The following is a 27504-nucleotide window of genomic DNA, read 5'->3' as shown; positions in this document are numbered from 1 at the left end:
TTAATTCTTCCAGTCCATGAACATGGCATATCTTGGCATTTATGTTGTCTTTAATTTCTCCCATCGATGTCTTACAGTTCTCAGTGTACAGGTCTTTCACCTCCTTGGTTACGTTTGTTTTACTAGGTAAGTTCTTTGTGGTATAATTATAGATGGGATTGATTTATTAATTTCTCTTCTACTTTATGAGTGTATAATAAATGCAGAAGATTTGCATATATTCCATTTCTGGAAACTGTGCTAAATCTAGTCATTCTGAGCATATTTGGTAGAGGCTTTGTTGGGTTTTCTATATACCTAGTATCTTTGATGCCATCTGTGAGTAGAGTTTTATTCCTTACCAGTATGGAGGCTTTTATTTCTTTTCCTTGTCAGTTGCGACTGCTAGGGCTTCCGGTGCGGGGTTGAATGAAAGTGGTAGGAGTAGACATCCATGTCTCATTCCTGATCTTAGAGAAAAAGTGTTCACTTTTTCACCATTGAGTGTGATGTTAACAGTGGGTTTTTCATGACCGGCCTTTGTGATGTGAGGTATGTTCCTCCAAACTAACTTTGTTGAGACTTTTTAACATGAATGGATGTTGTATTTTGTCAAATGCTTTTTCCGCACCTGTTGAGATGACCATATGGTTTTGATCCTTCCTCTTGTGAATGTTACGTATCCTGTTGGTTCACAGATATTGAACTGTTGCATCCCTGGAATAAATCGTGCTTGATCATGATGATCATTTTAATGAGTTGGTAAATGCGGTTTGGTAATACGATGCTAAGAAGTTTTGCATCTATGTTCATCAAGTACACTGGCCTATAATTTTCTTGTGGCCTCTTTTTCTGGTTTTGATATTATAGTAGCACTGGCCTCATAAAATGAATTTGGAAATGTGCTCTCCTCTTCTGTTTTGGGGGAAGTGTTTGAGAGGAGGATTTATATTCTTTCCTTTTCCAAATGTTTGTTTATTTTGAGAGAGAGGGAGAGACCGCAAGCAAGAGAGGAGCAGAGGGAGAGAGAGAGGCAGAGAGAGAATCCCAGGGAGGCTTCCTGCTCAGCTTGGAGTCCAATATGGAGCTCAGTCTCACAATAGTGAGATCATGACCTGAGCTGAAATCAAGAGTCCGGTGCTTAACCTATTGAGCCACCCAGGCACCTCAAGGATTAATATTCTTTGACAGAGTTTACCAGTAAAGTCATGTAGTCATAAAGTTTAGCTTGTTGGGAAGTTTTGGGCTACTTGTTTGATCTCCTTACTTGTAATCAATCTCTTCAGATTTTCTCTCTTCCTCACTCAATTTTGCTCAATTTTGTATTTCTGGGCATTACCCATCTCCTGGTTTGCCCAATTTGTTTTCATAGAACCTTTTATAGTATCCCTTTATAATTTGTTTTAATCTCTGTGGTGTCAGTAGGGGTTTCTTTTTCCATATTTTTCAAGTTTTTTGATGTGTCTTGCTCACAGTTTATCAATTTGTCTTTTCAAGGAACCAATTCTAGGTTTCAATGAGCTTTTAAATTTTGCTTGTACTTCATTTATATTTGCTCTAATCTTCCTTTTCTGTTTACTTTGGTCTTTATTTTTTCTAGTTTCTTTAGGTGTAATCTTTCACTCTTTATTTGAGATTTTTGTTGTTTTTTTAGGTAGATCTATGTCACTATAAACTTCCCCTTTAGAACTGCTTTTGCTGCAATGCAAAAATTTTAGATCCTTGTGTTTTCATTTTTATTTGTCGCCAAGCATTATTTGAATTTTTCTTTGATTTCTATATGGAGCCATTGGTTGTTTAATAGCATGTTATTAGCTTCTATGTGTTTGTTTTTTCTATTTTTCCTTATTTGATGTAATTGATTTCTAGTTTTATACCATTATAGTTGGAAATGACATTTGATATGATTTTCATTTTATTTTTTAATCAAAAGTGTTTAATAGAACTTTTTTATTTTAAATTCCTGTATAGTTAACATACAGTGTTATGTTAGTTTCACATGGACAATATAATGATTCAACACTTCCATACATTACCCAGTGCTCATCGTGACAAGTGCACCATCACCCATTTCATGCATCCCCATACCCACCTCCCCTCTGGCCACCGTGTTTGTTCTCTATAGTTAAGAGTAGATTTCTTCATTTGGCCTTCTCTCTCTCTCTCTCTTTTTTTTTTTTTGCATGTACCCCTTTCGAATTAGTGTTTCTGTATTTTTTCACAAATACCCAGTAGTGTAGTTACTGGATTGTAGGGTAGCTCTATTTTTAACTATTATTATTTTATTTTAGAGAGTGTGTGCAATCAGGAGAGAGGGGCAGAGGGAAAGAGAGATAGAATCCCAAGCAGGTTTCATGCTCAGTGCAGAGCCTGATGTGGGGCTTGATCCCACGACCCCGGGAACATGACCTGAGACGAAATCAAGAGTTGGGCACTCAACTGACTTAACCACCCAGGCCTCCCTTTTATTTATGTGTATGTGTATGTATGTTTGTATGTACGTATGTATGTATTTATAACTTTTGGGGGAACCTCCATACTGTTTTCCATAGTGGCGGCACCAATTTATGTTCCCACCAACAGTGCAAGAGGGTTCCTTTTTCTCCATATCTTCGCCAACGCTTGTTTCTTGTGTTATTGATTGTAGCGATTGTGACAGGTGTTAGGTGATACCTCATTGTAGTTTCGGTTTGCATTTCTCTGATGAGTGATGTTGAGAATCTTTCATGTGTGTGTTGACCATCTGTATTTCTTCAGAGAAATATCTGTTCATTTCTTTGGCCTATTTAAAAAATTTTTTTTTTTTTAGTCTTCTACACATAAGGTTTTTATTGCTACCATAACAAGTTACCACAAACTTAAAACAACTCAGATCAAATACATGCTTGGAACCATCCAGATCTATTATCTTACAGTTCTGTAGATCAGGAGGGTGGGGGCTGCCTTGGGTTCTCTGCTCTGGGTTTCCCAAGGCCGAACAAGGTGCCAGAGGATGAGGTTCTGGAGGAAAATCCACTTGAAAGCTCATTCAGGTTGTTGGCTGAATTCAGTTCCACATAGCTGGAGGGTTTGGTCTTCTGTTTCCTTGCTGGCTGAGTGCGGGGATTCTTCTGCCCATTTTTAATTGGATTATTTGTTTGGGGGGGTGTTGAGTTTTATAACTTCTTTATATATTGTATTTTTTATTTTTTAATTTAAATCCAAATTAGCTAACATATAGTGTAATAATGATTTCAGAAGATGAATTTAGCGATTCATCACTTACATATAACACCCAGTGTTCATCCCCACAAGTGCCCTCCTTAATGCCCATCATCCGTTTAACCCATCCCCCGACCCCTCCAGCAACGCTCGGTTTGTTCCATTTAAGAGTCTCTTATGGTTTGTCTCCCTCTGTTTTTATCTTATCTTTGCTTCCCGTCCCCTATGTTCATCTGCTGTGTTTCTTGAATTCCACATATAATATGCACACACCTCGTACCTTCCTTATCATTTGTCTATTGATGGACACTTAGGTTGCTTTCATTTCTTGGCTGTTGTAAATAATGCTGCAATAAACATAGGGGTACATAGATCTCTTCCAGTTTATTTTCTTTGGGTAAATGCCCCTCAGTAATGGAATTATTGGATCCTATGGTATTTCTATTTTTAATGTTTTGAGGAACCTCCATACTGGTTCCACAGTGGCTGTACCAGTTTACATTCTCACCAACAGTGCATGAGGATTCCTTTTTGTCCATCTGCTTGTTGACACTTGTTTCTTGTTTCCCTGATTTTAGCCAATCTAACAGGTGTGGTGATAATTCATTGTGGTTTTGATTTGCATGTCCCTGACGATGACTGATGTTGAGCATCTTTTCATGTGTCTGTTGGCCATCTGGATGTCTTCTTTGGAAAAATGTGTATTCAGATCCTCTGCCCATTTTTTAAATCGGTCTATTTACATTTAGCCATTGATAGGTAAGGAATTCCTAATGTCATCTTATTGTTCTCTGGCTGCTTTGTAGTTCCTTTGTTAATCTCTTCCTCTCTTTTGTGAATTGGTGATGCTTGTATATTCCCTTTTGTATAGGTTTTGCTTTGTCATTACTATGAGGCTTACATATAAGGTCTTAGATATCTAATAGTCTATTTCAAGCTGGTAACAACTTAAGTTTTATTCCATACAAATTCCCCCAAATTTTATGTTTTTGTCATCAGAATTTATCTCTGTTCCTATTGGGCACACATTACATTATGGGTATAGTTATTTCCGATATTTTCATTCTTTGTACTAGAGTTAAGTGATTAACATACCACCATATTACAGTATTCTGATATTGACTATATACATACTTGAAAGTGTGACATATTTTCACATGTTCTCATGTTACTAATTAGTATCCTTTCATTTTTGTCTTGATGAACTACTTTCAGCATTTCTTGTAAGGCAGATCTTGTGGTGATAAGCTCCCTTAGCTTTTAATTGTCTGGGAGCGTCTTAATCTCTCTCTCCATTTTCTGAAGGACAACTTTTCTAGGTCAAGTATTCATGGTTGGCCTTTTTTTTCTTTCAGCACTTTATACATAGCATTCCATTTTTCTTGGCCTGCAAATTATCTGATGAGAAATCTGCTGATAGATAATATAAAATAATTATACCTGTAATACCAAAACTGCTCAATATAAACAGAGGTAAACATTATGGATGTTCTCCTTTTTTTAAGTTTATTTATTTTGAGAGAGAGTGCATGTGAGCAGGGGAAGGGCAGAGAGAGAGGGAGCGAGAGAATCCCAAGCAGGCTGTCTGTTGTGAGCACAAAGCCTCCTAATGGTGGGGCTCAATCCCATGAACCTGGGAGCATGGCCTGAGCTGAAATCAACAGCTGGATGCTTACCCAACTAAGCTACCCAGGTGCCCCAGTTTGTTCTCTATAGTTAGGAGTCTGTTTTTTAGTTTGTCTTTCTTTTTTTTTGTCTTTACTCCTTTGTTTCTTAAATTCCACATATGAGTGAAATCATATGAAATTTGTCTTTCTCTGCCTGATTTATTTTGCTTAGCATTGTATTCTCTAACTCCATCCATGTCATTGCAAAAGGCAAGATTTCATTCTTTTTTATGGCTGATCTTTTTTATGGCTAATATTCCATTGTGCGTGTGTGTGTGTGTGTGTGTGTGTGTGTCTGTGTGTGTGTACATCATCTCTTCGTTAGCCATTCATCAATTGATGGGCACTTGGGTTGATTCCATAATTTGACTATAAACATAAGGGTGCATGTATCCCTTTGAATTAGTGTTTTTGTATTTTGGTGGTAAATACCCAATAGTGCTATCACGGGATCATCAGGTAGTTCTGTTTTTAACTTTTTGAAGAACTCCATACTGTTGTCCACAGGGGCTGCACCAGTTTGCCTTCTCACCCACAGTGCAAGAGGGTTCCTTTTTCTCTACATCCTCAGGCGTTGTAAGTAGAGGGCCACCCCGGCAGGATAGTTGAAACCGAAGTGGGTGCAGACTGGGGTGTCCTGGGTGCCTCCACGCAGAAGGTACTCTGTTGGGGCAGCCGGAGCCGAAGCAGGCAAGGGCCCGGAGGTTTCGGGACTCTCCGTGAGGGGGAGAAGTTGAGGGAGGTGCCCCGGCAAGTTGTCTGGAGGTGAAGTGGTGCAGGCCTGGAGTGTTCCAGGGCGTTTTGCGTCTTGGTGAGACCGCCAGAGCTGTAGTGCCTGCTGATCAGGGGTGTCTGCTGTGTGCTCCACTGGCACCCCCTTGATGGGAGGGCTGGGGCTGCGGCTGGTGTGGAGGTAGGTCAGCTCTGGCAACCCAACCCCGCTTCCATCTGTGCTATCAAGGTAGAAGGGGAACATAAACCATGGCGCTCACCAGCCCCTCTGATCCAGAGTGAGTTTCAGCAGCCCTGTCCCCCCTCGTTTGGCAGGTTCCTAAGGCTAGATCTTTTATATTCTAGTTGCCCTTTTAAACCACAGCTTTTATTCTGTGCCCCGGAGCAGACAAATCTGTTCCCCTTCCCTTAGTACTTTCCCTCCCCACTGCAGAGGGGAGTCCCTTCATTGCCGTGTCTCCCTCTCTCTTGCTGTGCAAAAGCTGTTTAGTCAGCCCACCATTCTTTAGAAGGAATTGCTCTGGAAATGTGTGTGTGTCTATGAAGGAGGGAGTTCCGGGTCTCCCTCCGTTGCCGTCTTAGGAACTCCTAAGGTATCTTACATCTTTTTGGTTTTTTTTTGTAGGAACTTAGATATTTTTGGCATTCGCTTATTTACGCATTCAATGAACATCTCCTGAGTGTCCGCTACAGACCAGGCACTTTGCTAAGTGTTATTCTGATGGGGAAAAAAAAAAAAAAAAAAAAAAAGACAACATGCCCGCTTTCAGTGGAGCTTACCTTCCAGTGTGTCTGTGTGTTGGGAGGAGGGGCGGGGAGGGCAGGTAATATACAAGAAAAGTAAAACACGCACTGTGTTACGTTGTGATAGAGGCTAGGAAAAACATGGAAAGAGATTTCAAAGCTGGGGGGTTGTACTGAAACTTTACGTCGGTCGCCCAGAGGAAAGCTCAGGGCAGATCCATGAGGGAAAGGATTCAAGTCCGAGGAGCAGCAAGAACCAAAGACCTTGAGATGAGAACATGCGTGGGGTGTCTGAGGCCCCCCCCCCAGGGAGACCACGTATAGAAGCAGAGCACGGAAAGAGAAATTCGTGTCTTTGCTTCTCCCCTACAGCACCATATCGTACATCTCGTTACATACAGTATTTATTGAGTAATGAATCTGGATTTTTCCACTTCAGAGGGGAAAAACAGTGAGGAGAAGGGGCAAAGCCACATGACTTCACAGCTAAGCGGGGCTAAGTGCACGGTGGGGAAGAAAGCGCTTGGGATGGGAAGAATAGAATAGAGTGGGTTTTGAGATGGAGTGGTTGACCAAGCAGTTGGAAACACAAGTTTGCTGCTTCGTGGAGCTCAGGGAGGAGAGAGATTTGGGAGGCAATACCGTTGGAGGCATGAGACTGATGAGGTCCTCCGGGGAGGATGGCCTTGGACCAGGGTCACGGTGTGGGAATGTAGAAAGAGGGATGGGTTCGTTCTGTATGCAGGACCTCGATGATGGAGGAGACGTGGATGGTAAGGAAACACAGGAGTTGAGCCTGATTCGAGGGTTCTGTTGACAGGGGTGGTGCCACTGCTAAGACTGGGAGGGCTCAGATGGAGCAAGGACATGTGTGGGATGAAAGCGGACATCAGATAGAAAATACCGAGTAATTGCCAAATTGAAAAGAGGATCTATATTTACATCTCAGAAGCTGAAGGTCTCAGAGTCACGGCAGCTGGTGAGCAGCCAAGATGACCTCCTCTAGGAGGCGACACTCAGCGCGGCAGTAAAGCTCCAGCGTCGCCAGCAGGTGGCGCGCTCCGCGGGGCCATCTGATGAGCTTCTGAAGGCCCATCTGCTCAGATTACCTTGCTACCTCCCCGTTCAGCCTGAGCCCTGGCAGCGCTTTTGATGCTAACCACTGCTGCTTTTCATTTGGATCAGCCTGTCGCTTGCTAAGCGGGCCGTTCCTAAATGTTACAGGGCTCGTCGAAGGGGTGCCTGTTCCCATGTGTCCTCTTTCTGGCATCAGTACGCGTCCTGCTTTGATGCCGGTGCTGTCACCGGTAAGTAATGAGTCACAGGAAACAAGTGTCGCTGGCTGCTCACCAAGGTTGGGTATTAACTGGTAAGAAGAGGACGAGATAAAATTTGGGACAGAAGGAACGGGTGTGCCATCGTTAATGTGCTGTGCTTGCTTTTAGACCTATCAGGAGGCAGTTTCGCTAAGTCCAAACAGTCAAAACTGGAAGAAGGCGATGCTCCGGAATCCCCCTCCTCGGTGACGGAAGAAACGGGCTTAGCAGGTGACATTACGTGCCCGGCCAGCCATTCAAGCAAGAATGGGACAGATTTGTGAGCACTGAATGCTCCTGCACGCACTCCAAGGGGGTTACGGTTTGAAGATCACAGTGGCTTTTGCCTTTCAAAGACAAGCATTTTGTCCTTTCAAAGCATTTTGGAGCATTTTGTCCTTTCAAAGACAAGTAAATTGTTGCACAAATTAGAGATCAAAGCAAGTACTTCTAGCATGTTCTAGTCCTTCTAGCAGGTTGATGTCTGCCTCTTTACTCTTCTTGATGGCAATTTTCAGGGCCTAAAGCTCCTAAAATTATGGGTCGCTGCTTTAGTTGGTAGCTATTAGCTCGGTTTTTGTGTTAGAGATATCCACTCTACCCCAGTGAAGGATGGCCTTCTGCGTAAGTGAGGCCACCATATTTCAAAACGAAACGCTCCAAGAGAGCAGACTGGGAAGCCCAGAGATACTAGAGTTTGGTGGTTAAGTGCCTCTGGTCTTCCCAATTGGCTCTCTTGGAGCCTTTTGTTTTGGGTTCCACTCCTGGCACTGTTGGTGTGAGCTTGCACAAGTTACTGGACCCCTCTGTTCAATATGGGGAACAACGGAGCCCATTTGACATGGCTTTTGTGAGGCTGAAATGAGCTACAACCTGCCAGTCCCTTAATAGTGCCGGAGCCCTCGCGAGCCCTCCTAAAACTTGGGGCGCCCGGAAGCCATCATGCCAGTGTTGCCCCATAGAAATGTCCCACCCATCACATCCTCTTTAAAACCTCTTACAACACCTCTCTCTGCCTGCTGCTTAGGCAGAGTTGCTCTGATTTAAAATTCTGGGAGAGTTTGGAGGAGGTGAGCACTTGAGTGAGGTTCGGTGGGAAGCGGCATGAAGTGCTCACGACGAGGACTCTCGGATCAAGCTGGCCTTGTCGGCCAGAGTTGGCCAGGCTGCAGTCACGGCCAGGCCCCCGTGGGACTTCTGCGACTCATATCTGTGCTTCTTCGCTGCCCGTCCTCCTCTGAGCAGCTGATAGACTGAGCACATCTACCTCGAGCACTGTGTTCGTTTTACCCGATGTTCTCTCTTTATTGTTCAGAAGGCATTTCCACTCCGTCCCCAGCAGTTGCGCCGGAGAACTCAGACGGTTCTGCTATTATTGCAACCCTCGAAACCTTCACTAGAGACCTGAGAAGAAAAACTGAGGTAATTTTCCACTAAAAATGAAAAGCTAGCTTGTTACGAGTTTAACAAGTTCCTGTTATCCATCAGTACTGTTGATATCCTTCATGTGTGAGGGTTCTCCGCACTCTTTTGGGGAGGTACGTTTGCCTTAGCCATGGTCACTGATTTCAGTGCCTTTGTGAATTATGGCTTGTATTTATGAGACTGCTATTACCTGTGCATTTGCTACGGTGGGACCAGATGCACGTCTATGGAAATCAGACTCGTGGTTTGGTTTCATTGGTAGTGTTCTCAGACAACTGAACTACCAGAAGCAATGATTCGGTCATAATGATAGACGGGAGGAGAGGGGAGCGGGGGACCATCTGGATGAGAGAGGCATCTGGGATAAGGGCGGAGGTGGGCTTTGGGTAGATGGTCAGCTGAGTGGTGGTGTATCTTTGAGCGATGTGCACGTAGGCCATCCCGTAATCTTGTCTGCAGGATGAACTCTGGAAGAATTTCAGTTCCCTCCTTTGATGTCCTATTGTTCCTAAATCCCTAAAGAGTTATTTCTTTGCACATTTGGGAAGAATCTCTTACCCTGACATACATTCATTTAACTAACATGGGAAGCCTCCACAGTCTTATATTTTCTTCAATACCAATGTAAGGTCGCTTATAATGGCAATTTGTTCATAATATTCAATATACATTGTGACAGGGAGACTATAGGTTTTCCTATTTTAGCTTATTGTTCTTTATTGGCACTGACCCTGAAGTAATGCATAGAACGCGTATAGCATGGTGTCTCATCACAATCGTTTAGCAGTAACGTTTGCTATACAACGTCTTTTCCACGCAACACCTGAACTGAATTTATGTAGTTATGGTTAACTCAAATGTGATCTTTTTGCTGTTGTTGTTATGGTTTAGCTTAGGTACAAAGGGAGTCCGCTTGATTCAAAAAATGCAAAGCAAGCACCAGATTGCTTAATCCAACTTTTAAACCAGATACACCAATGCAGGTAAGTGTTGGGCTTCAGAACAAGTTTGTGAAAGTGGGATCGCTCACAAGCTTTTGTGTCATGACCACTGTGCTGGGGTCACGAGGAGCCGAAGCTTGAGCAGATGTGTGAGGTTTGCTCCCTCACCTAACCTTCCTAGGTTTCTCCTTCCTCCTTCATAACATGACGGGTTAAAGCCTTCTTGAAGCCTCTTCATGGTCTCCCATTGTATGATCCTAAAACACTCTTTTCAAAAAATTTATAATCCGGTTGTGAAGACAGAGGAAGCACGGACATCTATGTAAAAATGCTGGATAAGTGCTATGTGTTAAATACATGTAGTGGAATATTATTCAGCCCTAAGGGATGAAATTCTGACACGTGCTTCAATATGGATGAACCTCGAGGACATTATGCTCAGTGAAATAAGCCGGATCCAAAAGGACCAGTCTTACACAATTTCACTTGTAGGAAGTACCTAAAAGAGGCAAATTCATAGAGAAGGAAAGCAGAGTAGAGATTACCAGAGGGTGAGGGAGTGGGGATCGAATTCTTATTTAATCAGAACGGAGTTTCTGTTGGGATGAGGGAAAAGTTCTAGAGACGGATGGTGGTGACAGTTGCACAACGTTGTGAATGCACTTACTGCCACTGAATTAGAAATGGTTAAAACGGTAAATTTTATGTTACATATATGGCCACAATAAAAAGTGCTGTGCACTCATGCATACACACACACACACACACACACACACACACGCACACGCACACGTGTACAAACATATCTTGATGACCATAGAGCAAGAACGACAAAGGCGTAAGATTTCAGAGAGACGTGAAGGTTAGGAAAGGTGAGTGGAGATGGGATTCTGTAGTGATTAGAGTTAATCCAGAGCCATTACAACGGAAGTGCTTCTGTAGTGAGGTTTTGGAAACAAAGGTTTGAATGGTATAAGCAAGGTATGTATAGAGATCGTTCCTTGTTGAAGAGAATGACCTGTGAACGAAGGAGAGGAAGAAAACAATGGCGGGTCGGTTTGCTTAACTGAAGGAGGATGTTTCTTAGGGCAGAAAATGTAATGTGACTAGAAATTTATGATGTTTTTCAAACTTGCTTACATGCAATGTCATTTGGTTCTCAAAACAAGCCCATGAAGGACTTTGGACTTCTAGAACTCCCATTGTCTTTTAGGGGTTATATGTGCATGCATTTTTCATTCGGCAAATGCACGCTGAGTGGCACCAGGTGCCAGGTCCCGTCTAAGTGCAGGAGAGCAGTGACAAGCTTTGGGAGCTTCTTGCCTTCATAGAACTTCCAGCCTAATGGAGAAGACAGACCATAAACAAGGGAAAAAAGCAGTTTATGGGGTCATTAGAAGAGCAACTGTTGGAAACTTTAGAACTAACATGTAGAGGAGAGACGAGTCTATTAGCCAATTTCAGCCTTCAGGACCAGCTTAAGGCAAGAGAAAGGGGAGAAAATGGAAGGTAAGAAGCGATGGGGAGCCATGATTGGTGGTCTAGTAGCTTCCAGGACAGCTCTGGCCTCCATGTCCTTTTCCCTGGAGTTATCTCTTCTTTGCTCTGTAATACTAGCTTTCTCCAGTCTTCTGTTGAAAGGCTAAATCAAAGTTTGCAGAACTAAGGGATGAGGATGGTCAGGCAGTGAGGGAAGAGGAGACAGGTGTTCTTTTTTTTTAAAGTTTATTTATTTTGAGCGCAGGGGTGGGAGAGTTGGGGGGGAGGGGACAGAGAGAGTGTGCACAAGTTGGGGAGAGACAGAGAGAGCATCCCAAGTAGGCTCTGCTCTGTCAGCCTGGAGCCTGACGTGGGGCTCGAACTCACAAATAGTGAGATCATGACCTGAGCTGAAATCAAGAGTTGGACGCTCACCCTACTGAGCCACCCGGGTGCCCTGAGTTATGTGTCCTTAAAACAAACGTCTGGAGAAGAATAAGTATCCTTGCAATAAGAGGATTGTCTTTTGTCCTATTCAAGCAGTCCCAATGAAATCTGGTGCTTTTTACTTTTATCAGACTGGATAAACTAGAGAAGTTTCACAGTTTTGTCCTTCAAGAGCTGAGCAATCTTGAGAAGGATATTCAGGCTCTGAAACACCTTGAGAAGGATGCCCTGGTAAGTCCTTTTCTTGAATATCCTCTGTGACTTACGAGGATCTGTTCCAGAGTAGAGTAACGGCCAAATACTTAAAACTTTTGTTCAATTCTAGGAATTTTGGGGGAAACAGTCTGATGCCCTGAAATCATTCTGTGATCTGCAAGTGCTGAGGTATTTTTTCAAAGTATTCCTTCTAGAAGTATCTTAGTTGAAGAATGAGGGTAGTGCGCTGGCTGTAGTATGGGCGATCGATGTGGGTGAAACTGCACGGAAGCAGCTACGTAGCAGCATCCTTTCAAACCAACTACTTTTGTGGCACTCCCTGAGCAGAGAGTGTGGCTTAGGGCATTCTAGAAGTGTCAATTTTGAAAAGCATAAGCAGGATCATACAAATGTCCGTGTTTTTGATCCAGTTTGTTTTCTTTTAAGCAATAATTTTAAAAACTTGAGTCCATCCTGAGAAAAACACTTAGATATATAGTGAATTGTGGTATCGTAGGATATATTCTCTCTATATATATTCTTTGGGCAGTATGGAGATTTTAACAGTATTTGTTCTTGGGGTCCCTGGGTGGCTTAGTCGGTTAAGCATTTGACTTCAGCTCAGATCATGATCGCAGGGCTCATGAGTTCGAGCCCCACGTCGGGCTCTGTACTGACAGCTCAGAGCCCGGAGCCTGCTTCAGATTCTGTGTCTCCCTCTCTCTCTGCCCCTCCCCCACTCACACTCTGTCTCTGCCTGTCTCTCTCTCAAAAATAAACATCAAAAAAAATTTAAAAACCAGTATTTGTTCTTCCAATCCATGAGCATCGAATATCTCTTTGTGTCTCTTCAATTTCTTTCATCAACATTTTCTAGTTTTCAGAGTACAGATCTTTCACCTCTTTGGTTAAGCTTATTCCTAGGTACTTTATTATTTTAGGTGCAATTGTAAATGAGATTGTTTTCTTAATTTCTCTTTCTGCCGCTTCATTATTGGTGTATAGAAATGCAACAGATTTCTGAACATTGATTTCGTATCCTGCAACTTTACTGAATACGTTTACCTGATAGTTTTTTGGTGGAGTCGTTAGGGTTTTCTGTATATAGTATCATGTCATCTGCAAACAGAAAGAGTTTAACTTCTTCTTTACCAATTTGGATGCCTTTTATTACTTTCTCTTGTCTGATTGCTGTGGCTAGGACATCCAGTACTATGTTAAATAACAGTGGTGAGAGTGGACATCCTTGTCTTGTTCCTGAGTTTTGTATAAACCTTGTTCCGAGGTTTTGTATAAACCTACTTTATTGAGGGGCTTTATCGTGAATGGATGTTGTACTTTGTCAAATGCTTTTTCTGCATCTATTGAAATGATCATATGGTTCTTATCCTTTCTCTTATTGATGTGATGTATCACATTGACTGGTTTGCAAATATTGAACCATCTGTGTATCCCAGGAATAAATCTCATTCAGTCATGAGGAATGCTTTTTTTTAACGTATTGCTGGATTACGTTTGCTAATTTTGTTGAGGATTTTTGCATCTGTGCTCATCAGAGATATTAGCCTGTAGTTTTCATTTTTTTGTGGGTCTTTATCTGGTTTTGGAATGGGGGGAATGCACAATTATATGGTCAGTTAATCTTTGACAAAGCAGGAAAGAATATACAACGGGAAAAAGACATTCTATTCGACACTTACATGCAAAATAATGAAGCTGGACCACTTTCTTACACCATACACAAAAACAAACAAAAAATGGAGTAAGGACCTAAATATGAGATCTGAAACCATAAAAATCCTAGGAGAAAGCACAAGCAGTAATTTCTGACATTGGCCATAACAACATCTGTAGATATGTCTCCTGAAACAAGGGAAACAAAAGCAGACATAAACTATTGGGACTACAGCAAAATTAAAAGCTTCTGCACAGTGAAGGCAACAGCCAATAAAACTAAAAGACAACCTACTGAATAGTGGAAGATATTTGAAAATGACATATCTGATAAAGGGTTAGTATCCAAAAAATATAAAGAATGTATACAGCTCAACACCCCAAACCGAAGAATCCAGTTTAAAAATGTGCAGAAGACACGAACATTCTTCCAAAGAAAACATCCAGATGGCCAACAGACACATGAAAAGATGCTCAACATCAGTCATCATGGATGTGCAAATCAAAACTACAATGAGATATCACCTCATACCTGTCAGAATGACTAAAATAAAAAACACAACAACAATAATTGATGAGACTGTGGAGAAATAAGAACCCTCGTGCACTTTTGGTGGGAATGCAAACTAGTGCAGCTACTGTGGAAGACAGTAAGGAGGTTCGTCCAAAAATTAAAAATAAAACCACCCCATGATCCACTAGTTGGATTACTGGGTATTTACCCCAAAAATAAAAACACGAATTCAAAGGCATACACACACCCCTACATGTGTTGCCACATTATTTATAATAGCTACTTTATGGAAGCGACCTTAATAAAAAAATGAAATCTTGCCACTTACAATAACATGGATAGATCTAGAGTATACTGCTAAGCAAAATATGAGGCAGAGAAAAACAAATACCATATGATTTCACTCATATGTGGGATTTGAGAAACAGAACACACAAAAGGAAAAAATAAGAGACAAACCAAAAAACAAACATAGAACAAACAGATGGTTATGGGAGGGGGTGGGTGGGTGGGGGGATGGGCAAAATAGGTGAAGGGGATTAAGAACACACTTGATGAGTGCTGAGTAATATATGGAATTGTTGAATCACTACATTGTACACCTGAAATGAATATAACACTGTGTGTGAAAAGAGCCCCAACAAACATAAGTCCAGGACCATATGGATTTACAGGTGAGTTCCAACAACATTAAAAAAAAAAATTAATACCATTCTTAAATTATTCCAGAAAATGGAAGAGAAAGAAAAGCTTCCAAATACATTCAACAAGGCCAGCATTATTGTGATACCAAAATTAGGCAAAGATATTACAAAACAAGAAAACTACAGGCCGATATTCCTGATCAACATAGATGCGAAACTCCTCAGGAAAATATTAGTTAACTGCATTCAACCATACATTAAAAGGATCATCCTCCAAGATCAAGTGGGATTTATTCTAGAGACTCAAGGATGGTTCCATATCCACAAATTAATCCACATGATACGCTGTATTAATAAAATGAAGGATAACAATCATATCATCTCAGTAGATACAGTATAAAAGCATTTGACAGAATTCTAATTCTGTTACTGATAAAAACTTCCAATGAGGTGGGTTTAGAGGAACCTACTTCAACGTAATAAAGGTCATATATGTCAAACCCACATCTAACATCATGCTCAATAGTAAAGAATGGAAAACTTTTTCTCTAAGATCAGGAACAAGATAAGGTTGTCCCCACTCACCGCTTTTATTCAGCATAGTAATGAAAGTCTTACACAGCAATAGGAGAAGAAAAAGAAGTAAAAGTCACCACATTGGGGAGGAAAAAGTAGAACTGTCACTATTTGTAGATGACATGATACTATATCCAGAAAATCCTAAAGATCCCATCAAAACACTATTAGAACCTATAAATACAATAAAGTCACAGAATATAAAATTAATATACAGAAATCTGTTACATATATTTACACTAATAATGAAGCAGCAGAAAGAGAAAGTAAGAAAACAATCTCATTTACAATTACATCACCAAGAATAAGATCCCTAAGAATAAACTTAACCAAAGAAGTGGAGAAAAGACCTGTACTCTGAAAACTATAAAATCTTGATGAAAAAAATTGAAGAGGACACAAATGGAACTATATACATACTTATGGACGGGAAGAATTAGCATTTGTAAAATGTGCATACTACCCCAACCTACAGATTCAATATAATCCCTAGCAAAATACCAACGGCATTTTTCACAGAACTAGAACAAATAATCCTAAAATATATCCGGAAGTACAAGAGACCCTGAATAGTCAAAGCAATCTTAAGAAAGAAGAACAAAGGTGGAGGTGTCACAATCCTAGTGTCAAACTATATTACAAAGCTATGGTATTCAAAACAGTATGGTACTGGCACAAAGATAGACCCATAGATCAATCCATGCTTTTATGGTCAATTAATATATGACAAAAAAGACAAGAATATACACTAGGGAAAAGACCATCTCTTCAATAAGTGGTGCTGGAAAAACTGGACCACATTCTTACACCATGCATATGAATAAACCCAAAATGGATTAGAGACTTAATCCCTTGTGAGACCTGAAACCATACAACTCTTGAAAGAACACATAGGCGGAAATCTCTTTGACACAACCCTGTGTCTCCTCAGGTGAGGGAAACAAAAGCAAAAATAAACTATTGAGACTACATCAAAATAGAAAGGTTTTGCACAGCAAAAGAAACCATCAACATAATGTAAGGCGACCTACTGAATGGGAGAAGATATTTGCAAATGATATATCTGTTAAGGGGTTAATATCCAAAATATACGAAGGGCGTAGATAGCTCCATACCAAAAAGCCAAATGTTCCAATTAAAAGATAGGCAGAGGACCCGAATAGAAATTTCTTCTAAGAAGACGTACAGATGGCCAGCAGACAGATAAAAAGATACTCAACATCACTAATCGTTAATGCAATTCTAAATCACAATGAGTTATCACCTTCTACCTGTCAAAATGGCTGGTATCAAAAAAACAAGAAATGATAGATGTTGGTGAGGATGAGAAAAAAAGGAACCCTTGTTGGTAGGAATGTAAACTGATGCAGTCACTGTGGGAAACAGTTTGGAGCTTTCTCAACAAAATTTAAAATGGAAATATATGATCCCGAAATTCTGCGACGGGGTATTTAATGAAAACAAAACCACAAGTTCAAAAGGATACATGCACCCCTATTATTTACAGTAGCCAAGATCCGGAAGCAGCCTAGATGTCCATCAACAGACGGATGGGTAAAGATGGGGGTGTATGTGTGTATATGCATATACACGCACAACGGATTGTTACTCGGCCATAAAGACAATGAAATCTCCCATGTATGAAAACACGGAGGGACCTAGGGGGTATTCCAAGTGAAATAAGCCAGACAGAGAAAGACAGATACCATATTTCACTTGTATGTGGAATCTAAAAAACAAAACAAATCAAAGAACTCCTAAGTCCGGAGAACAAACTGGTGGCTGTCAGAGGTATGGGGGTAGGTAGGGGTATGGGGGAGCGGTCAAAATATGTGAAGGGGAGTGGGAGACACCTGCTCCCAGTTATGGAAGGAATAAGTCATGGGGATGAAAGGTACAACAGGAAATACAGTCCGTGGTATTTTAGTAGCATCGTATGGTGACAGATGGTAGCCGCACTATGGTGAGCATAGCATAACCTACAGCGTTGTTAAAGCCACTGTGTTGTATACACCTGTAACTAATGTTACATTGTGTATCAATTATACCTTAAAAATGTGAAAGAAAAACATTTAAAAAATAGAATTTGACATAAATAACTCAGGATAATACATAATTTCCAATAATATTTTTATGTTAAATTAATATGTATATATATTATATATTATGTTCGGGAGGTTTTTGTTGTTGTTTTTGTTGTTTTTCTTTTTTTTTTTTTTAGTGGTTTTTGTTTTATTGGTATGGGTTTATCCTGGGTTCACTCTCCAAAAGTCTTGTCATGATATATGTAGCTCACAATTCATATGATAATGAGTTTTTTTCACTCACGGCTGAATGTATTCAAAAGACTGGTTTGTAAAAATACAATGACTGGGGCGCCTGGGTGGCTCAGCTGGTTGGGCGTCCGACTTCAGCTCAGGACATGATTTCACACTCTGTGGGTTCGAGCCCCGCGTCAGGCTCTGTGCTGACAGCTCAGAGCCTGGAGCCTGCTTGGGATTCTGTGTCTCCCTCTCTCTCTCTGACCCTCCCCCGTTCATGCTCTGTCTCTCTCTGTCTCAAAAATAAATAAACATTAAAAAAAATAAAAAAAAAATACAATGACTAATGAAAAAAATAACAAACTTTACATATTGATATGAGTAATATATTTTTATGAAAAATAACCAGATTTTTCAAGACAAACGTGAGAAGAACAGCACTGGGTTGTGTTTGCAAATTTCTTTAATATCAGGCTTCACCGAAGATAGCTGTATTCTCATATCTGCTTCTCAGTTCAGTCTGCCGTGATATCACATATCTTGTAGCCTCTGGAAGACACTGTATATTTGTGCGAGAAAGAATGAAAAAAAGCAAATGATGTCTTATTATTACTTATCATTATTACCAAAGTAGTTTTGGACTCACGGAACCTTTGGAAGCTTAGGGGTCTCCAACTTAAGGGGTCCTTTAGGGGGTCCCAAAGGTTCAGACTTTGAGAACTGCTGATATAAAGCAATACTAGATTAAGAAGTAGAGAAGATTATACCCCCTAGATTTCTGAAACCTGGAGAATTCACTTATTTTGACTAAACCTCAGCTTGTAGACAACTGTCTTTTCAGTTCATACAGATTACATTGTAGGAATAGTTACAATTTGCTTTCACCTCCCTTGACAATAGGCCCTTTGTATGACTTTAGAATACTCAAAAAAAAAAAAAAATCCCTCCAAAATACACATCTCCCAGGGTTTTGCCTTTGCTCTCCACTCTTCCAGTCACCTAAGGAAACCACCCCGTGGCTTGTAGAGGAGAGATGATAATGATGCTCTTAGCTCATGCTGGGTGCTTACTGGGCACCAGGCTGGACTTGGTCAAGATCAAGTATCTGGATCTGATGGGTACCCAGTGGCTGCCCTCTTGGCATGTTTGTGCATCAGTGATGGTTTTCACATATTTTGCTAGGGAAAGGAGAAGGCCGTTCCTCAGACTAGATTATTTCAGCCCCTAGCACAGTGCTACAAGGAAGTAGGGATTAATACTTTGAATGGTTGTCATGAGATCCCTCTACCTGTGTTTCGGGCTAGTGGTGTTGACAGATGCAGTGCATGAAATAGGATCAAGTGAAAATATCAATTACTTAGAATGGTATTCTGGATTGGCCATTGATTCTCCTCAGCTGACATCCAGGAATGTAACGATCTATGAAATAACCTTATGATGTATGTATGTACGTTTGTGTATAGTCTTAAATTGGCCAAATATAATGAGATGGATCCATTTTTTCCAGGCTCAATCCAGATCAGTCTTCATGAGGAAAGCCAGAGTCCTGTATGACGACTGCATTCCTGGGGTAGGTGCAAAGGATTGCTTCGATGGAATTGGAATGGGGGAAAGTAAGCAGTGAAAGATGTTCTAACGCTCTGGGCTCCAAGAAGCTTTCTCCTCTTTCATGATATTTTCCATGCTAGAAATTATCCTTTTGGATCTGGTCTTTCATTGAACAAATATTTATAATTGAGTGCTTGCTCTGCATCGGGCAACAGGCTAAACATGGAGCTACAATTGGTAACACACAGATATGTTCCTGCCCCCATTGCAAATAAATTCCTTGAAGAAAGAAAGAGACAAGTGAGCAAATAAACTAAGCACAAGTTTACAAAGTGCTTTTGAGGGATACAAGTGCTGTGGCCGAGAGCAAGGGTGTGCAGTTTCAGATAGGATGGTCATCAAAGGTCTCTGTGGGGAAGTGACATTTAAGATAGGGTTTCAAGAATAGGAAGGAACCAGGGGAGCCTGGGTGGCTCAGTCGGTTAAGCATCCCACTTCAGCTCAGCTCATGTTCTCACGGTTTGTGGGTTCGAGCCTCGTGTCAGGCTCTGTGCTGACAGCTCAGAACCTGGAGCCTGCTTCAGGTTCTGTGTCTCCCTCTTTCTCTGACCCTTCCCCATTCATGTTCTGTCTCTCCCTCAAAACTAACATTAAAAAAAAAAAAAGAATAGGAAGGAACCAGACATAGGAACAGTTTAAGGCAACAGGATTGGGTAGGGGAGAACATGACATATTTGAAAAACTGAAAGTTCTTAGCTCAGTGGTGTTTGAGGGGACAGTTACTTGAAAGGAAGCTGGGAGCATGACTGAGTCTCATTGAGGTCAGGGCCTCACTGAACAGGCTGAGGAGCTTGAATTTCGTACTACAGGTGAAGGGAAATATGGGTGGGTTCGAGCAAAGGCATTGGGGGTGAGGGTACTGTGATCTGATTTATATTTTAAGAATCCCATCCTAGCTGCCTTGTTAAGAATTGACTGGGGAAGTGAGAATAGAGGAGAGGAGCTGAACTGGATGGAGGGGCTTTGGAGACGGTGAGAAATGGGGAGACACCAGGTACCTTTTGGGGCCAGGGTTTATAAATCATTGATAGATGGAAGTGATGCATAAAGTAAGGATGACTCCTGGGATTCTGTTTTCTAGCAGTTGGATGGATGGCGTTGCCAGTTAGGGAGATGGGGGAGATCTGGGGTGGAAGGAATGTGTGGCTCAAGCAGGGACTAGAGTTTATTTGTTCATGTGTTAACTGGTTTTGATGAGGACTTGGAATCATGGGCAATTTTCCAGGAAACTACAATTTAACAAAATGGACTCCTGCAGGGATGGGAACTATTCATAGAAGAAGTGGAGAGTCAAAAAGAACTACCATGGAGATGTGTATGGTTCAGATTGTGCACGAAGTTCTTCTATCCTTCAGGAAAGGATAACTCCGGTGCTGTTGACTAAATGGTACTAAAGGGTAACGTTAGTACTGTTCCAGCACACAGAAGACTAAAAATTACCCAATTTTTAAATGAACCTTGTGTGACGATACTAAAATCCAACAAGAATTACACAGAGAACCATAGAACAAATCTCCCTCAAAATAATTAAGGCAAAATTCTAAGCAAAATATCGGCAAACACCATTTAGCACCTTATGAAAGGAATAATGTGTCACGATCAAGGGAGATTTATTCCAGCAATACAAAGATGGTGTGATATTAGGGAATCTATCAATACATTGATTGCTGATAGACCTAGGGAGAAAAATCGTTGTGACTCTCTTTCATAGATTTCAAAAGGTGTTTGAAAAAAGTCTACATCTGTGTCTGAATTTGTATAAGCCCACATAAAAGAGTAGTGATGAGATACTCTGTAGTATGATAAATCAGTCCAGAAGCCAGTATCATGCTTAATGGAGAAACTCTAAATGCATTATTACTAATTTCTGGACCAATAGATGGGGAGACTCAGTAACATAAAGATGTCCGTTCTCACAAGGTGGAGAGCAGAGAATGCAAACTCTGTCCTGATTCTTCTAAGAGCACTAATCCACTTGTGAGGGCTCTCCTCCTGACCTCATTTCATCCTGATTACCTCCCCGAGGCTCTGCTTCCTAACACCATCACATGGCGGGGATGGGGGGAGTTTCAGCAATTGGATGGAGTGGGGGTGCTACAGACATTCCGTCCATAAATCGTGCCAATGGATTGACAGTTTCAGTGGGATCAAAAGTTAGGACAGTGAGGGAAGGAGCGCAGGTGGCTGGGAGAGGCCCGAAAAATGCAGTTAGAAAACGGGATGTTATGAATCAAGATTTCTGTAATGATAACATCCGAGAGAGTGTAGCTATGGTGAAATGGAAGAAAATCCTATACGAGGTGAGGAAGTGAAAGAACTGAGAAGCCAGAGAGTGAAGGTGGGTCCCTCATGACGGAGTTGCAGTAACTACTAAGGCTTGACAGGAAGCAGGGCCAAGTGAACAGAGGGGCCAAGATGATGGGTGACGGGTGATAATTCAGATGGTTGGCGTAAGCAGCAGAGAAGTGTCTGCAGGAGAGCAATTCCTATATTTGGCATTTTGGAGCAAGGAGAATACCTGTTTCTCTGCCTGGCCAGGAAGTAATGGGATAACAGAGTTAAAAAGAACAACAGCAACGACAAGAAAACTTTTAATTGAGAGAGGGTGTTGGGGAAGGTGGCACCCTCAGAAGTCAACCACATTTTAGTGAGAAGGAGAAGGGAGGGAGACATTTTCTTTCAAGAAGAGGCCGAGGATATTGGGAAGGCCGAGGATTGGAGACAGGATGGGATGGATTTGGAGAGATTTTTCAAGGAAGAAGTTTATAGAAGTATTACTATGAGCCCTAATGCTTCTCTAGATGGCCCAGCAGCTCGTGGGGCTACCACCCTGTGAGCTTTCTGGAAGAATTGGGAGGCTCACGGAGTAAACAAATACGGAATGTGTTGAACAACTATGAACTATCCTGTTCTTGGATGCAGTCGCTTTAAAGATAGCAACCCTCTCACCCGGTTGGGTTCTTTGAATACTGTTTGCTTCTTTCCCACAGCATTTAATAATGGGGCTTTTTATACAGTTATCGACTTGAAAATTTCAATTTAGAGGTCTAAGGTAGATTCCCTAAGTAGACCATATAATGAAAATATATTCATTAAGAATGTAATTCCATATATCTTAGAGTATAGTAGTTATCAAAAAAAAAAAGTGGTTGATTTTTAAGAACTCCTTTGGGATCCAGAGAACTCTCTTAAAGATTAAATTGGACTACGCAAGGATATGTAGAGTAGTATGTATAACAGTTCTGATGAGGAGCTGTTGGAAAGTGCCTGAATGCCTAGCTGGAGCTTGGTTAAATAGATCGATACACTTACATGATATGTCGCGTTGCCACTGAAAAGAATTAGATTAGATTAATTGATTCGGGAAGACACTTGATCGTGAGTAAAAAGTTAAAAGCCTCTTGAAAAGCATTGTATATCACGTGATCCCATTTGGTTTTTTAGTTTTATTTTTTTAAAGTTTATTTATTTATTCTGAAATAGAGAGGGAGAGAAAAAAAATCCCAAGCTGGCTCTGTGCTGTCAGCACAAAGCCCCAAGTGGGGCTCCACCTCCTGAACTGTGAGATCATGACCTGAGCCAAAATCAAGAGTCGGATGCTCAACTGACTGAGCCACCCAGGCGCCCCAGATCCCACTTGTTTTAAATGTTCGATGAGGGTGTATTATGTTCATTCACTCCACAAACTGCTGCATCTATTAGGTGCCAAGTATTGTCTTCAATGCTGGGGTTAGAATGATACCCAAGAGGTCCTTGACCGTCTAGAGGGTACATTTTAGTAGGATAGACAGAGAGTGAAGAGTAAATAGATAAAAATTCGTGACAGTGGTAAGAAGAAAAAAAGTGTGATGAAAGAGACTGATTCGGTGTGGAAAGAGTCCAGTCAAACTTCTCTTAAGGAAGTGACATTTGAGCTAACTTGGAAGGTGGGAGGGAGCCAGCTGTGGGGAGAGCAGGGAAGGGCATTTAAGAGGGAATGGCCGAGATGGATGTCTGAGGCCATATGCAGCTTGGTATGTTCCGGTGGGGGCCAAACAACAGGAGTGAGGCAGAGTAGTATGAGGTTGTGTGATGGCAGTGGTCACGTCATGGGCTATGGAAGGGGAACAGGATTTTAATTTTTTTTCAACGTTTATTTATTATTTTTTGGGACAGAGAGAGACAGAGCATGAACGGGGGAGGGGCAGAGAGAGAGGGAGACACAGAATCGGAAACAGGCTCCAGGCTCTGAGCCATCAGCCCAGAGCCTGATGCGGGGCTCGAACTCATGGACCGCGAGATCGTGACCTGGCTGAAGTCGGACGCTTAACTGACTGCGCCACCCAGGCGCCCCAGTAAAGGACTCCTCTTAATGCCCTCTGTGTGTTGGGATGGGGGATTGGATGACGCAGGCAGCAGAGAGGGAGCTGGAAGGCTGGCTGATGAGTTAGATGTGGTGGGAGGGGAAAAGGACCACATCCAGAGTTGGGGTTTGAGCAGCCTGGTAAAGATTGGTGTCGTTTAATGAGATAGAGAAGACTGGGAAAGGTCTGGTTTTGCTGGGAGGGCAAAGGGGAGGTTGTGGATAGATATTAAAAGTTTAATTGGGAACATCTATTCAGTGTGTGATTTCAGCATCTGAATGGAGTTGTCTAGTGGGTGATTGGATATTTGAGACTGAAACTCATGGCTGAAGGCTGAGCATAAGACTGGCTGAACTGACTTAGGGACTGAGCGTAGAGAGAAGGGCCAGGACAAAGCTCTTGGGCTGCTCCAGGGAGATGAAGCGAGAAGAAGAGAAGAACCAGTTGACCAATGAGATAACAAGGAGGATGGTGTGACAAGAGAGTTTGCGCATATGTACGTGCATGTGTACACAGTGAGAGGTCTAGATTCTAGAAGATATGCACCCAAACTGGGGTATTTCTGTGTAGTGACATTTTAGGTGAATCTTCTTATATTAGATTACTTCTGTATTTTTCGACTTTAGTCCCGGATACGAATTACTTTCGTGGAATAAACTCAAACAGCATAACATTTATAAAGAGTTATTTTTTCCCCCTTTCCTTAACCCTCCTTCTTACCTGTGATCTAGAAGTAACCACCTCTTTATAGTTTGGTATATGTTCTTCCAGACACTTTGTCAATACTTATAGAAGAATGTATACAAATGTCTGTATAAGTGTACATGTGTATGTCTTTAAGTAACATAAATGTTATACTAAATATTATGTGTATTTTTGTTCGTTCTCTGAGCAATAAAAGGATTCTTTTCCAAGTCCAGAATTATTTTTTAATAACTATAAAATATTCTAGGTTGTGGACCTGCTACAACTTATACATTTGATTCCCCATTGATGCACATCCAGGTTATTTTAAATTATTATTACAAATAATTTTGTAGTGATCATCCTTTTACCTGTATCTTGAATCACTTGGCCTATATCTTGAATCACTTGAATTATCAGGAAAAAATTGGGGAAGGCCCCCCAAAATTTAGAGAAACAAAAATAACAAATCTTCACATCAAAATAGCACTAAAAGAGGATATAGGAAAAAGACAAATCTGGGCTAAGAATATTGGCCTAATTCCCAGCTCTGCTGGAGAACTGGATCAAATGTGAATTAAATGTACGTGTTACAGTTGGTCACATGTAACAGGAATCAGGCTGCAGCAGCTACACCAAATAGGGGTTTTATTTTTTCCCTGTAAGCGGCAGCCCAGAGGGAGGGAGGCTATCCAGGGCCGGTGACGCGGTAACAGAGCCATCAGAGACCCAGGTCCCTTTAGTTTCCTGCTCAGCCATCCTTCATATGGCTTTGGGCTCGACAGAGTGTCCACTCTACTTCTGGGTATCTCTTCTACACTCCAGGTAGGAAGGACGAGAATAGGTGAAATGTGAAAGGTCAAAGACGTGTGCCAGGAAAATCTACCTTCCCCTTCCGTTTTTTTTCTAAATTAAGAAAACTGTTTTCGTGGGAGCCCAAACCAACAGAAGTCTGTCTCCATCTCACTGACTGGGTCAGTAGCCCACCCTGGTTGAAAGGGAGTTGGGGGAGAATTTAACTGTTACTGTCTTCCTAACAAGTGGGGTTCTGTAAATAAGAAAGGGAGAACAGATGTTGGGTAGGTATCTAGTACTGTCTATCATGCCCAAGTCAAATTACCCGAGCTGAACACAGAAAAAAGAGAAATAACTTAAATCACACAGGTGATTCTGTCTGCCATTCTTTGCAGAGGAGCCTGCGCCTAGGACGCTTTAGGACGGGAAAATCAGTTCCCTCGTTGATATCAGCTCTTACCTACATCTTGTTTTATGAGCATCACGTTGGGCTCAGTCCCAATCTGTGTATTAACAAACATGCATTTTGCACACAGCATGGCCTCGAAAGCCAGCCCAGCCACTGCCTTTGGTATTCCACCCAAGAAATACTGGTCTTTTCTTCAACACGGGAGGAAAAAAATAACTTGCTGTGCTGGACTGTTGAGAGATGGCGGGCACATCCTCGAAGCGTCACACGTTCGAGACATTTTTGCAGGGTGATTTTTGACTCCGGCCAGTTCTCCCGCAATGAACTGACTTTAGCTTCCAGTGGCCATGGAAGACAGAACTTTGCTGGATATCTGAGTTAGGGACGTAGCTGATAAAACAGAGTGACATTCATGTTGGCTCACCGAGTTCTGAGGGACCAAGAGCTGGGTAGTTCAGGCTCAACTAATTGCTGTTCTTTTTTTTTTTTTTTTCCCCCACCAGTCTGAGCCACCTGAAGACGACAAAGCTGGCTTGGGTCACACAGCGGTGGCCCTGGCTTCTTCATTTTGCTCTGCTCCAAATGGCATCCCTGAGAACTGCAGAATTGGAAATAGGACAGGATACATTGGTAGTTTGTAGTTGTGTTATTGTCCAGTTGTCATAAATGTTAGTGTTCTGTATCAAAATTTGGTCAGAAAATAAGCTTAGGATGTTTACTAACTTGGGGTGTTGCTTTTTTTTTTAATGATTTTAAAGTAAAATCAGTCTTTTATTTGAGGTGTCCTCGAGTTCTGTGGGGGAAAAATCTTAGCATCTGTATACCTGCTGTTTGGTCTGTCTCCTAGAGGGAAAATTTAATTTGTGATGCAAATAGCTCAGATGAAAACAGTGTTGTATTTTGAAATACTTATTATTTCATTGCATCTGCAAATATTCTAGTTTCTTTGGCACTTAAACAAAACGGCCAGCTTTAGCGGAGGAGAGATGCCTATGTGACAATTCCTAAGTGCTCTAATAAAGTCTGAATGCGTGAAGTTTGCATGCACAGTTGAGTGAATTTATTTTGGAAAAATAAAACCTATGTAATTTGAGGCCATCTACAAACGAACTCTGTTCATAATTGGATGAGTGCAGTTAAAGACTACGGACTGAAAACAGTTAACTTATATGATCGTGACATAATATCTTATGTGCTGTGTAAATTTAGTCTGCCAAAACAAATGTTTACAGCCTCAATTTAATGGTCATCTTTTTTCTTTAGAATTTTTTAATGAGCTATGGTTTAGTATATTATTGTAAGCTTTATAAAAGAGTATAAGAACACTTTTTAGTTAAGTCCATAGGATCTAATTCACTTCATCTCATGTGGGGATATCCAGTTTAGGGCTTACAGTTCCTGGTGACCTGGAGTTTTGTGGATTTCAGTGCCATTACATTGACCATCTTCAGTGAACAACAGCTAAAGAATGTATATGACTTTTGGTAACTGGTAAACATATATCTGAGAGCTGTTCCCTCCAAAGCCTTCGGTCAGCTCCCAGGGTAGGATGGGTAAGGCATGATCTTAGCTAGTAAGAAGTTAGTCTTAAGACACCAGGTAACTGAAAAATCTCAAGGTTGTGTGTGACAAGGGTCCTAAGTGAAGTGTAAACTGGGCACAAGCAGGGTTGTGAGGAGGGAGAGGTCATTTTTGTTGGGGTATCAGCTTTTCCTGGAGGAAAAGTGCCATTATGAGATCTTGAAGGATAGGGTGGGTTTCTCTAGGGTTAGCACAGAGGGACTAACGTGAATCCTGGAACAGGCAGAGAAATGCAGGAATGGTCCGAGCCTGTAATACTATGGAGTATTAGTGGAAATTAAGTTTGTGT

At 41.5% G+C, this 27504-nt stretch overlaps 1 protein-coding gene across 3 annotated transcripts in view; it reads left to right on the top strand.

Moving 5' to 3' along the window:
* SYCP2L (synaptonemal complex protein 2 like) overlaps positions 1–26670 on the top strand; it is a 104106-nt gene extending 77436 nt beyond the window's left edge. For 2 of the 3 annotated variants that reach the window (XM_045057122.1, XM_045057123.1), the window contains 6 exons: positions 7769–7870; positions 8955–9061; positions 9956–10047; positions 12063–12162; positions 19303–19365; positions 26138–26670. In XM_045057122.1, the coding sequence (XP_044913057.1) occupies positions 7769–7870; positions 8955–9061; positions 9956–10047; positions 12063–12162; positions 19303–19365; positions 26138–26275 (602 nt within the window). In that variant the 3' untranslated portion in view covers positions 26276–26670. Of the gene's footprint in view, positions 1–7768; positions 7871–8954; positions 9062–9955; positions 10048–12062; positions 12163–12256; positions 12316–19302; positions 19366–26137 lie in introns of all 3 variants that reach the window. The other variant, XM_019830249.3, reaches the window with a different exon arrangement.
* Positions 26671–27504: the final 834 nt, after the last annotated feature.

This window comes from Felis catus, chromosome B2 (genome assembly GCF_018350175.1).
Source record: "Felis catus isolate Fca126 chromosome B2, F.catus_Fca126_mat1.0, whole genome shotgun sequence".
NCBI lineage: Eukaryota > Metazoa > Chordata > Mammalia > Carnivora > Felidae > Felis > Felis catus.
Note: the sequence above shows the minus strand (reverse complement) of the source record. Positions and strands in the feature narration are given on the sequence as shown.